At 35.9% G+C, this 12,959-nt stretch overlaps 1 protein-coding gene across 2 annotated transcripts in view; it reads right to left on the bottom strand.

Moving 5' to 3' along the window:
* Positions 1-12,959, bottom strand: part of AT-HF (HIS HF) — a 181,886-nt gene that overhangs the window by 92,523 nt on the left and 76,404 nt on the right. For both annotated transcript variants that reach the window (XM_089818261.1, XM_089818262.1), the window contains 6 exons: positions 5,519-5,577; positions 5,370-5,426; positions 5,050-5,148; positions 4,909-4,971; positions 4,652-4,714; positions 4,432-4,514 (listed from right to left, as the gene is read on the bottom strand). In XM_089818261.1, the coding sequence (XP_089674387.1) occupies positions 4,432-4,514; positions 4,652-4,714; positions 4,909-4,971; positions 5,050-5,148; positions 5,370-5,426; positions 5,519-5,577 (424 nt within the window). The remainder of the gene's footprint in view (positions 1-4,431; positions 4,515-4,651; positions 4,715-4,908; positions 4,972-5,049; positions 5,149-5,369; positions 5,427-5,518; positions 5,578-12,959) is intronic.

Genomic DNA, 12,959 nt, shown 5'->3' with positions numbered 1-12,959 from the left:
CTCCAAATATCCACCTGAAATCCTTTTGGTCTCCCCTCATTGTCTCACTCCTAGGGCTGCAAACTGAACAAAAATTCCTAAAGAAATTCCAATAGTAAATAGCCAATCCATGAAATGATCTTACCTCTCCAACACTTTCTGATGCAGGCCATGCAACAATTGCTCTTACTTTCTCAAGGTCCACCTTTAATCCATCCACAGATATCACAAATCCCAAATATATTGATTCTCCCTTCATGAACTACACTTCTTAACGTTTATCAGCAACTTTTCTCAACCTCTTCAACGCTTGTTTCAAATAAAACAAATGCTCATCTTTTACCTTACTGAAATCCAAAGTGCCATCCAAATAAACATTCACAATTTACCCAATATTTTCAACAATACCTCATTCAATGTCTCATGAAAGTACTCGGTGCATTAGTCAGTGGAAAAGGCATCAACAACCATTCATAAAGTCCGTCATTTGTCTTGAATGTGGTCTTCCACTTGGCTCCTCTAATCGCAAACTAATCATATCCTGTCATCAAGTTAATCTTTGTAAAATATTTGCTCCACTCAAATAGTCCATTATGTCATGCATCCTAGGGAAAGGAAATCTATACTCCACTGTGATCCAGTTTATAGCTCTAAAATCAATACACATTGTCCACTATTCATTCTTCTTATGTGCTAATACTACAGGCATTGCACAAGGACTCATACTTTCTTCGATCAAAACCTTCTTTTATAAATCTTGGACTTATTTAGTTCTTTATTCTTTGCTGGTGTCATTTAGTGTGTAGCTTTATTTGGCTCTCCAAAAATTAAATCCATACAATGGTTAATATTTCTCATAGGTGGTAATCCATTAGGTTATCTAAGATAGTATCCTCATATTCTGTCAGCATCTATTTTATCTCCTCTAGTTGTTCTTCTGGTTTCAACTCAGATTTCCTAAGAATCAAAGCATAGCACCTACTCTTTTTTCTCAAGCCATCTAAGAATTTTCATCCTTAACCAAATAGACTCTAACATTGGTACACACCTCATTCTTATGAGTCTCTTATGAAGGCAACAAAACTTGTTTCATCCCATTTGCAATGATAGTATATATGTTATTTCTTCCTGTTAGCATGAATGTTGATGCTATTCCTATGGGGGAGTATCCTAGCAGCATTGGAGACAAGATTCGATGGTTATGTGTTGCATTCATGACAGTTTGTTATTGAGGTCAACATACTTGTTAATTCTGACACGACTGGAAGAGCAGCAATCAGAGATTGGCTTCACGCGGTTCAAGGATTGAAGATCAGCTTATGCACACTTGGGATTATGTTCTAGAGTATGTCTAGATGCTACAGCCAAAACCGCATACAAAAATATGAAGACTGGATAGAGTTATGAAGAACTTAGTGAAGGCATCTTTCAGACATAGTTTTTGGAAAGCGGAAACAGTTGTTTGGATTTTATCTCCTAACAAAGACGAAATATGGTTGAGCGAGTTGAGACACATTTTGAAGACATGATGAAGATGACTTGGTTAAACACGCATAATCAAATGATCAAAAAATGTAAAGTTATGAATACTGTGAGCCGACAAATTACTTGTAATTGTGAAAAGATGTAATGATGTAATATAACGTGTATTGTAATATCTTAAGTTGGTCCTATATTATTATTGTAAATTGGGAAAGCCTCAAGGCCCACTCAATAATTTATTTTAGGACTTCGTATAAAGGAAAGATTATTTCCTTGAGGTAGTGTGTGGTTGTGATCAGTGAGATCATTTATTGTGATATGCTGTCATATCTATGTGATGTATTGTGTGAGCTTGAATGCAAATATCTTTTTGATCAAAAAGCAAAGATTGGTGTAGTTGAGGCATGGTGAGCTTACAAAGAATTGTATTTGGCAAGATAAGTAGTTGTTGGACAGTTATTGATGCGTACATGTATTATTCAATGCGAATAGTACTAAAGTTGCTTGGATAGTGGGTCCATCTGTCTTCCCTTGAACTCCTAACAGGGTTAGCACAACTCCTAATAGGGTTGGAATCTCCTAACAAGGACACATATGTATTGATTGTATTTCATTGGCTCCTAACAAGGTCCATCCTTTCACAAGGAACTTTTATATTAGTACATCATCTTGCGGGCATCATTCCCACCGTGGTTTTCCCTCTACTCAAGGGTTTCCCTAGTTAACAAATCTGGTGTTATTATGTATGGTTATTGCTCTATGTTTGTTGCATCTATTGTTTACATGTTTCAAAATTAAAGAAGATATTGAGAGTCATTTTAATTATATAACTAATTCACCCCCCACATTCCCACTTTCTAACACTTCCATAATGCAATGCTTGTTTATCATAATGCCACGGTCTACCTAATAGGATATGACATACATCCATAGGCATTATATCTCACAGAACTTCATCATGATAGGATCCAATCTTAAAGTTTACCAAACATTAATCAATTACTAGTACTTTATTATCTACCTGAATCCATGCTATCTAAAAAGGCTTCGGGTGCTTCAATATCTACAACATTAAGTTGTTTACCAACTTATTTGAGGCTAAATTATTCGAACTACTACTATTACTTATAACTTTGAATACTTACTTCAACCTTATATATTGTCCAGAACAAATTCTTCCTCTACAATGACTCCTGATCAATCTCAGACTAACATAGAGCTCTAATCATCAAAGCTTCTCCATCTACAAGTTAGTTTGGGCCCTGGCGATCTAGTAGGTTCCTCTTCTACAAAAATAGCTCTTCCACTGTTCTCTACCCTCTTACTCAAATTCCCTGACTACATTCAAAAGCTCAGTGTCCTCCACACTTAAAGCAAGTTCCTATAGCAAGTTCCTCTCAACATCTTATCATATCTCCTATAACCCTCATTCTGATAACCATTCTATCCACCATTCCGATGAAACTTCTTATCATGCCTCTAGTGTAAATTATCCTCATTGTCTTCTACTTTGCCTTTGTTCTTCTCTGCAAAAGATGTTCCTCTAGTAAATGTTCTACCTGGCTGAAATCTTCCTTTTCTTCCTCTTTGTCTCTGCTAATGCAATTTGTTCAATTTTTCCTCAGCCTTTAGGGCATATTGATAAGCCTCTTCCACACTTACCAACTTCAATAAACTGATTTCATCTTGTATAGAAAACCTCAAACCATTAAGATACCATGCAAGTTGTTCAATGCCATCCTCAATACTGATGTCTAACTTGTAGAATTCCTAAGTATACTCCTTCACACTAGATTCTTTCTACTCAGGTTTTGTAATTTTTGAAGCAAATTCACTTGATAATCTACATGTTAGAACTCGCCTTCAACTTATTCACCATCCTATCCCAAGATTTAATTTTTGGTTTGCCTCTTCTCTGTTTGTTTGTCTTTCTCCAAATGTTCCCACCACAGGGATGCATGTTCCTTCAACCTTCTGCAAGCATACTTCACCTTCCCATCCTCACTTGTACCCTCAAAGCCAAAATACTTCTCCATCTTTGTAACCAAATCAACTAATTCATCAAAATCCAACTTGCCATCATAGTCCAATGGGTTAAAATGCAGTCAAGTATTTACCCTAGTTAGGGCTCTTAGGAGTTTGTCATCTCCTTGATCGAGCTCTGGTTGATCATCTTCCATTATTTATTCCTCTTCTTCATCGCTCATATGTTCAACATGTCAACCTCTTCTCTGGACCACTTCAACAGCTTCCAATCATGTTGCAATCTGTCTCAGCATATCCATCACGGTTGGATCTGCATCTCTCTGTACTTCAACACCTCTAGCATTTCCTCTTCGGGCTAACTGTATCCAAGTCCACTGCAATTGTGGCTCAAATCCTCACTTTGCCACCCCACAACAAGTACTTACAAGACTCTACAATCCCAAGAACAAAGACTTGCTCTAATATTACTTGATGCAGCCATGACAAGAGGGTACTCAAGGAAAACAATCCAGATCGTGCAACAAGAGTCACAAACAAAAACAACACCAAATAGGGAGAATGCTAGATCAAACATCTGCAATATCATAAATTAATTACAACTGGTCGGCAACATGCAGGCTTACAAATAGGCATACAGGCCTAATTACAAATCTAAAATCCAGTTTAACCTCCTGTTGGACCTAATAGAACTATTCCATCCAATCCTGGTGCCATCCAACTATTATATAAAGTGCTTGACTGTTGGTTGAGTATACTGTCACAATCTGCCTACAACTACCTGAGAATCAGCTATCATTACATTGCCATTCTTAATTAAAACATAAGTATTATTCCCATCCAATAAACTACAGCTAACAGTTATCTACAGTAATTTAGTTGCTCATTAAATATCTCATCATCTCAAAAATAATTTACTCTAGAACAAATCAATATATCACTCTTCAAACTGTACTGTGCACCAAAAAAATCAATTTATAACCTCACCGTCCATCTTTGTCTGTAAAGTCACGGATTCCTCCTCCAATGGTAAGTGGAACAAACACATTCTCAGATGTCCTGCGCAATACCTGTAAAGAAGAGTGGACTGTAAATAGCATACTCCTCATAGCTATAAAACAAAAAATACTAGATTTTCCCTTTAGCTCAGACTTGTCACTACTCAAGATCTGACACACAACAGTACATTGCAGCTAACATATATTACCTCGAGCATTGGCAAATCTCCCAAAGGAAAGTCACGGAAACCTGTTATATTTAAAAAGGTCACCTGCAGTAACAATTTTCAGTAAACAACAAATTTATCATTTAAACCCATAATAAAAAATTCCCTCATCAAATTAGCAAGTACAGAACTATCTGAGAAATTTGAATCACGGATTCATTATTATTTTGCATTTTCTGTAAAAAAGACATACAATTGCGCCATCCAAGGAAGTCCATTAGGCTGAAAAAGAGAAATACCTCATCAGCTCCATCTTTGTAGTATTGCCCTGCAAGCTCAACTGGTTTCCCGAGATTCCGTACCTTCAGAGCATTAAACCACCTAAATGTTATGTCAAAATTAGAATTCACAGAATGAATCGTGATGAATATGATACTCACCTCACGTTCTTCACTGTGCTCTCTCACATCATACTGGTCTCCTTTGGTGACAACAAGATCTCCTTTGTTGTTTGCCCTCACATCAAGACATGCAATTACCTATAGTAAACAAAAATTAATATTTGTTACATACACAACAAATGAAACTCAAGCTGTGAGTCCCAAGAAAGAATGGTAGAGAAATTGGAGAGTTGAATCCCTATCAAAAATTTAAAAAGATCATGATTAGCCAAAGAGATACATAGATAAATTTTAAGCATATGCGAGTTCCAAACAAAATCCAAGAAAAAATCTCCCTAGAATGCCAGGAATTTAATTACCCGCTTAGCAAGAGTAGATGCATGCTTCACAGGTTGATTTTCTGCAAGACCAGAAGTCTAGATTTTGCAAGACAAATTCCATGTCAGAAGCCATCTTCAATAAAAGTATCTGTATATAAATATTTATGTAATGAATTTTATACACCTACCTTCACTGAATTAGAGCTATTCCCAGTCAAAAAACCCTTTAAGATCTCAAGTCCTACAGCTGCAATCAACAATGTCAATAAAATAATCAATGAACAAACATAGGATTTGGAGCCTCTAATAGGTCGTAGCCTAGAAAATCATTGTAAAAGAACAAGTTTATATAAAAGCATTTATCTGCCATGGTTTTCTCCCGAATTGGGTTTCCACATAAATCTTGTGTTATACTGGTCATGTGCATAATTGTTCAATTCAGCATTTGAAGTTAGTTGTTTGGATAAAAGTTTTAAATTGGCAAATTCATTATTATACAGATTCACCCCCTCTGCCCACCCCCCCTCAGTATAATCATGTGGTCTTCAATTGGTATCAGAGTTGATTCCTTATATAACTGCTTGAAGGTAGATCTAAAAGATCACAATGGGCGAAATCTTTCAAAATAAAATGCCAATGTTTGATGGGATGAACTATGCTTACTGGAGTATAAAAATGGAAACTTATCTGATGGCTTCGATGTCTAGCAATCAGTGGTAGATGGTTATACACTGCTGCAAAACCCACCAACGGACACAGACGAAAAGAGAAAATGTGAAAATAATGCCAAAGCAAAACATGCAATTCTATGCAATCTTGCCGAATCAATGTTCTCAAGTTATGCATTGTAGATCGGCCAAGGACTTTTGGGACAAGCTAAAAAATGTTTATGAAAGAATCAAGAATGTAAAGAAATCCAAACTACAGACTCATTGGAAAGTCGCAGCATGAAGGAAGAAGAGAATATAGCCACTTTTCTTAATTGTGTAGATGATATTGTCAATTCTATGCAAGCTCTTGGTGAGGAAGTAAAAGAAAGTCTTGTGGTTGAAAAGATTTTAAAATCACTACCTATGAAGTTTAATTCTAAAATATCTGCAATTGAAGAAAGAAAAGGTTTAGATAAGTTGACAAAAGATGAATTGCATGGAATCCTTATTGCTTATGAAATGCTGGTTGAAGGAAATGAATCAAAGAACGAAATAGCATTTAAGGCATCTGTCACAACCAACTTCTTCTCGCCGAATGATCGGCATCACATTTCCACGTGGATGGCAAAATAAACCAATTTTATAATTATAATTATGATTAGAATTAGTTATCATTAATTCTGGATATAGTGGATTGGATCAGTTACCATTTAGTTTGAAGAGGTCATCTTGGGTGTTGCATGCAAATTCAGTTGCGCTAACAAAGAATGGAAAGAGGACGGTTATTGGAACATGATGCCTTTCTCCTAATTCTCTTCCACGATACATATTTATTATAAGCTACAGAACATGCAAGGGGGAAGCAGCCAGTTTCAATGCCATGTATCCAGTTCTTCTCTTCTGAAATAAAACGAAGAGCATGAATAATTGTTCGAAATTCATTGAAATCGAGGGATGAAAAAAGAAAATAGTACAGAAAATATTGATTTAAGGAGAGCATTTACAGTAAGCTGAGTTGTGTGACCGGAGGTATAATCGCTTCCATTGCTCATCATCTGAGGTTGCAGTGTTTCAGACAGAGGACAGAGATTTTTAAAAAGTCATGGTGCGGTTTCCATTTGCATGCAGAGAAGAAGCAACAGATATAAGTAGCCCTTGATCACATTTGGCAGGGGGGGATTATTATTTTTGGTCTGCAAAGGCATAAGTCCAAGAATGGTGGTTATACCCACCAGTGATGGTGCTTACACGGCAGATTGGAAAAAGAGGTCGACGGCTGGAAGGAGGAGGGTTTTGGTATCAGTGGTGGATGGGAAGACAGCAGGGGTTTGTGGAGTCTTACTTGGGCTGTGATTGACATTCAAGATCAGTGCTCTGCCCTCTTCTCTCAAGATTTCTTGCCCCAAGGCAGAGGTAGGCATTTTAATTTACTTATGCGTATGCAATTTGTACAGTTTTGGATGGTGGTTGTGCGTTTTTCCTTAGTATTTCGGAAGAAATCTGCAAAATTAAGTTGCTTTTTAATGTCAAGATACTGAGTTCGAACCCTCGGGTCTTACCTCTTTTCATCTACAGTAAGAATATAGGGTTTTCCAATATATGTGGCAATGTAAGTGTAATCAGGAAAGCCGACTTCATTCCACCTGGATATATCAACAACACATTCATTTCCTGAACCTTGTCTTTAGGTTTTCATTAACGTACATTGAAATATTTATAGATTGCGGCTTCTTGACAGTATGTGAAAGTTTTTTAACAAATGTTGGGGATTCATCTAACATTCGAGATTGGATTCTATTTTTGTTGAACTTATCACCAATATGATTTTTTTGTCTGCTTTATGTATGGAAGCAATAGACATTAGTGGGGTTATTCTCAAGCTACATAAATTTGTAAGCCACCTTACAAGATTCTTGACTTAGCCAAAGAATTAGTGAAACTGATCTGTCAATGATTTCAGTCTTATATATGAAACCTGATCATTAGGTAGAAATATTGAAATCAATATGTTTTCTGAGCTATATCCCATGTGATAGGTAGCTCAAAATGTTGATTTAAAATAATAATAATGCTCTATGAACCAGGCTTGCACAAAATGAACGTCTATATGGATCTCAGAGCTGCATTCACCACTGTGTGTAGATTTTGCGTAGAACAACAAACAAAATTTAACAATGGAACACATTCTAAAAGGCTCCTATTGTTAGACTGTATTAGTGTTTCCTTGCCTTATCCTCTGATCAACAAAATTAAGTTTAAACAAATCTTCTACCTAGTAGCTCTGGATTAGAAAATGCTCACAAGGAAACTTGATAAACATGGTACCTATGTATTGAATTTTCAACAGCCTTGGATATATGCACGTACTGGAAGAAGCATATGTGCTAAATTCGGTTATCCTGTATCTTAGTTGATCTAACAGAGTAAATGAGACCTTCTTTCTATGCATGATTATGACCCCCTTTGATGGAGTAATGATGACAGATTGCTGTTTTGCGATAAGTTATTATGTCTACATTCAAATTCTTCCTCAAGGATTAGTATTAAATTCTCATAAGTTCTTAAATGGAGTTTAGTTACTTTAATTATTCTGATATGGAGATTTTGTTTTTATGTAATGATTACTTGACTGTGCCAATCTCTTCACGGGTAGCATCGGAATACCAATATGAGAGTTTGAAATTAGAGAGGACTCAACATTTTCCATTTTGAAGTGTTAGATGGATATTAAAAAGAAGCAAACTCAAACCTAGCATGTAATATATTGCAATGATTCTGAAATATTTCATTATTGAAAAGTTATGTGTTGACTGCAAGGTGCATCAATGTTTGGTTACATTAAATGAAAGAATTATTGCATATCATGTCCTTAGAAAAATAATTATGATACTCAGACAAACATTGGAAATTCAGATAAACCTTGAATATATAACTGAATCTATGTAGCAATGTTTGGTCATAGAATGTTGCCCAACTTGGCTGAAATGCTTGGTTATAGATTGGCTAAACTTGTCTATTGCAATACCTATTTTTATGCACATTGATCAATTTTTAGAAGATGCTAGGAATAATATGTTATAGACTTTTTAAGGCAATGTTGCTCTCATATATACTTGACTGTGTGATCATTTTATCCTTCATCCTATTTACCATATTAGTTATGGGATGAATTTATGTCACATATCTAATGATACCAGTTTATGAGTTGCTTATGATGGTTACTTACATATTTCACATGCACATATGAAGGTTGTGGTGTGAAATTGGAAACAAGGACGATTAATTTATTTGATTTATTATAAGCTGGATCCTGATCTAATTATGTGATTTGTGAGTTTCTGAGTGGCTACAAATGGTTTTAGGACACGATATTGTTTACCACACAATTCTATTACCTTTCTCTTAGTTTTACTTGTTTAGACTATCTCGTTGCCGGGCTGGGTATCTTTCATGTCAGGAAAGACTCCGGGGAAGCTTAACAGCTTCGTGGTAGGGTGGAAAAACACTCCTACAATATTCTCGCCCTTGTGATCTTAGACAGGTTCTGGAGCTCATTTCAACTTGGTCATCATGGTTAGACCATCTGCTATCTGATATCGAGTAATCTGGTAACGAAATTATGGTTCCTTTTAAACTTGAGTATATATGTATATGTATCATTTGTTAAAGTTAATGATAGTTAATCAACTAATGTTGACTGGTCAATATTCAAAATACTTTGACCCTCGTTGATTTTTCCGCATATTACAGAGATTGCTGATGTGGCATTTGTTTTGCAGGGGCAGTCTTTACAGCATCTAAAATGGGTAAAAAGAAAAAGAAAATTGGAAGTGAAAGCTCATATAGTGAATCAGATGAATCATATGCTTGCTTTAAAAGAAAGTTGAAAAAGAGTAATGGGAAGAACAAAGGAAAGTTCAATGTTTCAGTTGCGGGAGACCGGGACATTATGCATCAAAATGCCCTCTAAACAACAGTGACTCTAGTGATGATGAAGAAGAAAAATATTCAAAGAAAAAGGATAAGAAGCATGCTAAGAAAAAGAAGTTTCACAGGGACAAAAAGAGTCTATACTCGAAGAAAGAAAGCAGCTCGTCAGAAGAGAATAATGATGATTACCAAAGTGATGATGTAGAAGATGAGATACTCTTTTTTGCCATGACCAGTGAGTAAGAATAAAAAAATGTTGATAAGTCATGCAGCGAGGATGAAGACGTTGACGAGATATCTAGTGAAGAAGAGGAAAATGATCAGTCATCTAGCGAGGAAGAAGACGTTGATGCCATGGAAGAGTTACATTATGCATACAAACAAAATACAAAATTGAAAGAAAAAGTTTCTAAGTACAAGATGCAGATTAAAGAACTAAAGACTCAACTAATAGAATCCAAACAAGTTGAGAATGACAAAAAGAAGTGTCCCAAATTGAGACAAGAAATTGAAAAATTAAGAAAGGATCTAGAGGACAGTAACCCCAAACTGAACAACTGTCTCAAGTTTGAAAAGAGCTCCAATATTCTAACAAAGATTATTAATAGTCAAAGACTATCCACAAGCAAGACTGGAGTAGGTTATGAAGGAGAAGTAAGCAATCAAGATCACACATTCAAAGGCTTTGTCAAGCAAGGAAGTAATACAGCAGATCCATCCACAAAATTTAAAGGAATTGAGCTTAAAAAGGATTATAGAAAGCAAGTATATATACCTAGCTCGTATGGATATTGCTATTCATGCAACTATTTTGGTCACAGGGCAAGAGAATGCAGAACAGGAATAAGAAGTCCTCATGAACAATGAAGTGGAAATTATAATCCATACTTAAACTATAACATTGTATGTTATAAGAGCAATAACTATGGGCATATAACAAAATATTGCAGACTTGATGATGGATAGATGATAAAAGATGCGATGCAAAAGATAATCAAAAAAGAAAAACTACAAAAGTTTGGAGAAGAAAGATAACTAAAGGAGAAGGAGAAACTAATGCAAGTGCAACTTTCTGTTCATATACTTCCTAGGTTGAGAGGAGAAGCATGGTTTCAGGGGGAGATATATATGAGATACTTTATTAAACCTTTGGAGAGAAGTGTGAGATGATTCAAGATAAATGACTGTTTTAAAGATTACATTCAGAAAATTGGAACGTTGAGCACATTGATGACAACATAGAGCATACGGGAGCATTGAGGAATCCTTCTTAGGGGGAGCATTTGAGGATATGGTTTGTAGATGAAAGCTTGATTAACATCTCTTTGTCATTGATTTAAAGAAATGAGGAGAAGAGATGAGAAAGTATTGCCATCAATGACAAAGGGGGAGATTGATGAAAGTATTGTCATTGATGTCACAGATGATTAGGGAGATTGATGAGTATTATCATTGCTGTAAATGTTAGGGGTAAAGTAATGAATACACAAACAAAAAGAAATGACTAGCTATAAAAGAGTATAAACAAACAAGCTTGAAGATGTATTAAGACATATGAAGACCTAAGATAAAAGAAACAATTTAATGAAGAAGAAAAAGTTAAAGAAGGCAAATATAAAATACCATTGACATAAATCTTCCATGCTATATTTAGATAAGTCTGAAACAAATAAACAACAATGAATTTCCAATGAATACGAAGAAGAAAGAAATAGAACAATGTTTATTTGTCAAGTTAATAGAACAAACTTTGTCAGCAAAGAAGAAAATCTACAGCACCTCGATTGAATACAAACTAAATCATAAATCTAAACAGGAATTCAGAGAGTCCATTCTGCAAGGAAGGAAGTACAGTCAGCCTATTGTCTTTGCTTAGTCATTGTGTCTAATCCAATTGGAAGAAGAAATAGAGATATTGCAACCCAATGATAGTATATTCAGAACCATCTTCTTGTAATGTCCCCATTTTTGGCAAGTCTATGCAGTTGATGGAGTTAGCTCATCATAGCGATTCTAGAGCTGACAGGGTGATTTGGGGGAGCCCAGTTGTGGACTTACTATTTTTAGCAAGTCTATTTTTTGGCAATGCAATGGGTGGCTCTGGCAGTTTGGTCGTCACCTGCAGTGGATGAGGTTAATAATTGCATAAGCTTTCATTTATTAATTAATTGTTGTTGTCGGTAAAAACCATATTGTAGCGGACAGGTAGAATTGGTATCTAAAAGGTCGCGTGATGGTTAAGTCACCCTTTCGGGAAGCATATGTACATCGTTCGAATGGATTTATGGGTCATCATTGTAATTGGAATTGCACATTTGCTTATATCAATAAAGTCTTTATTATGTGTTACATTCTAATCTATTAATGCAATATGTATCCATTCACCCTGTACGATAAACATTTGGCATCGTTGTCAATTGAACCTGGTATACAAAAGGTGTTATGAAGATTAATGCCGAATTTGTTTAATAAGGATAGGAATAAAATAAAAGAAAAGGATGAGATACGCACAACATGAGAAGCATTAATACTCACACAATAGGCAAAGCGTAGACAGAAGTTTTAGTTGCTCACCGACGGGTACCGAAGTGGTGAACGAAGATGGACAAAAGGAGTACATTCACCTAGCAGACTAAGGAGTGTCGAGGACTTACTTGAAGAAACACGCCAGAGATTCAATTTGGTAGAAGAGACAAGGGAGGATTTCCTAAACTTGTATGAGACACAGAGACCATTGAGACACAGCCATTCTTACTGGATTTCATGGTTATACCATTAAAAAGAAAAGGGTATGACGTCATCCTCAAACAAAGCTGGCTAGTACAGACAAAAATAAAACATGACTAGAAATGGAATACTCTGTCCATGGAAGACGGAGGTCAGAGATTTGTAATTGACCTACATACACAGATGTTAGGAGAGGAGGCAGCATCACCAGATTCCGAAGGTGAAGGAGACGACGAAGGAAAAAAACGAATGGAACCCAATGAAGAAGGTATCCTTAGACTGGAAGGAGGGGCCAACGATGACGAACTGGATTCGGTAAACG

The sequence above is a fragment of the Cupressus sempervirens genome, chromosome 3 (assembly GCF_028749045.1).
Source record: "Cupressus sempervirens isolate cs-2001-9-10 chromosome 3, ASM2874904v1, whole genome shotgun sequence".
NCBI lineage: Eukaryota > Viridiplantae > Streptophyta > Pinopsida > Cupressales > Cupressaceae > Cupressus > Cupressus sempervirens.
Note: the sequence above shows the minus strand (reverse complement) of the source record. Positions and strands in the feature narration are given on the sequence as shown.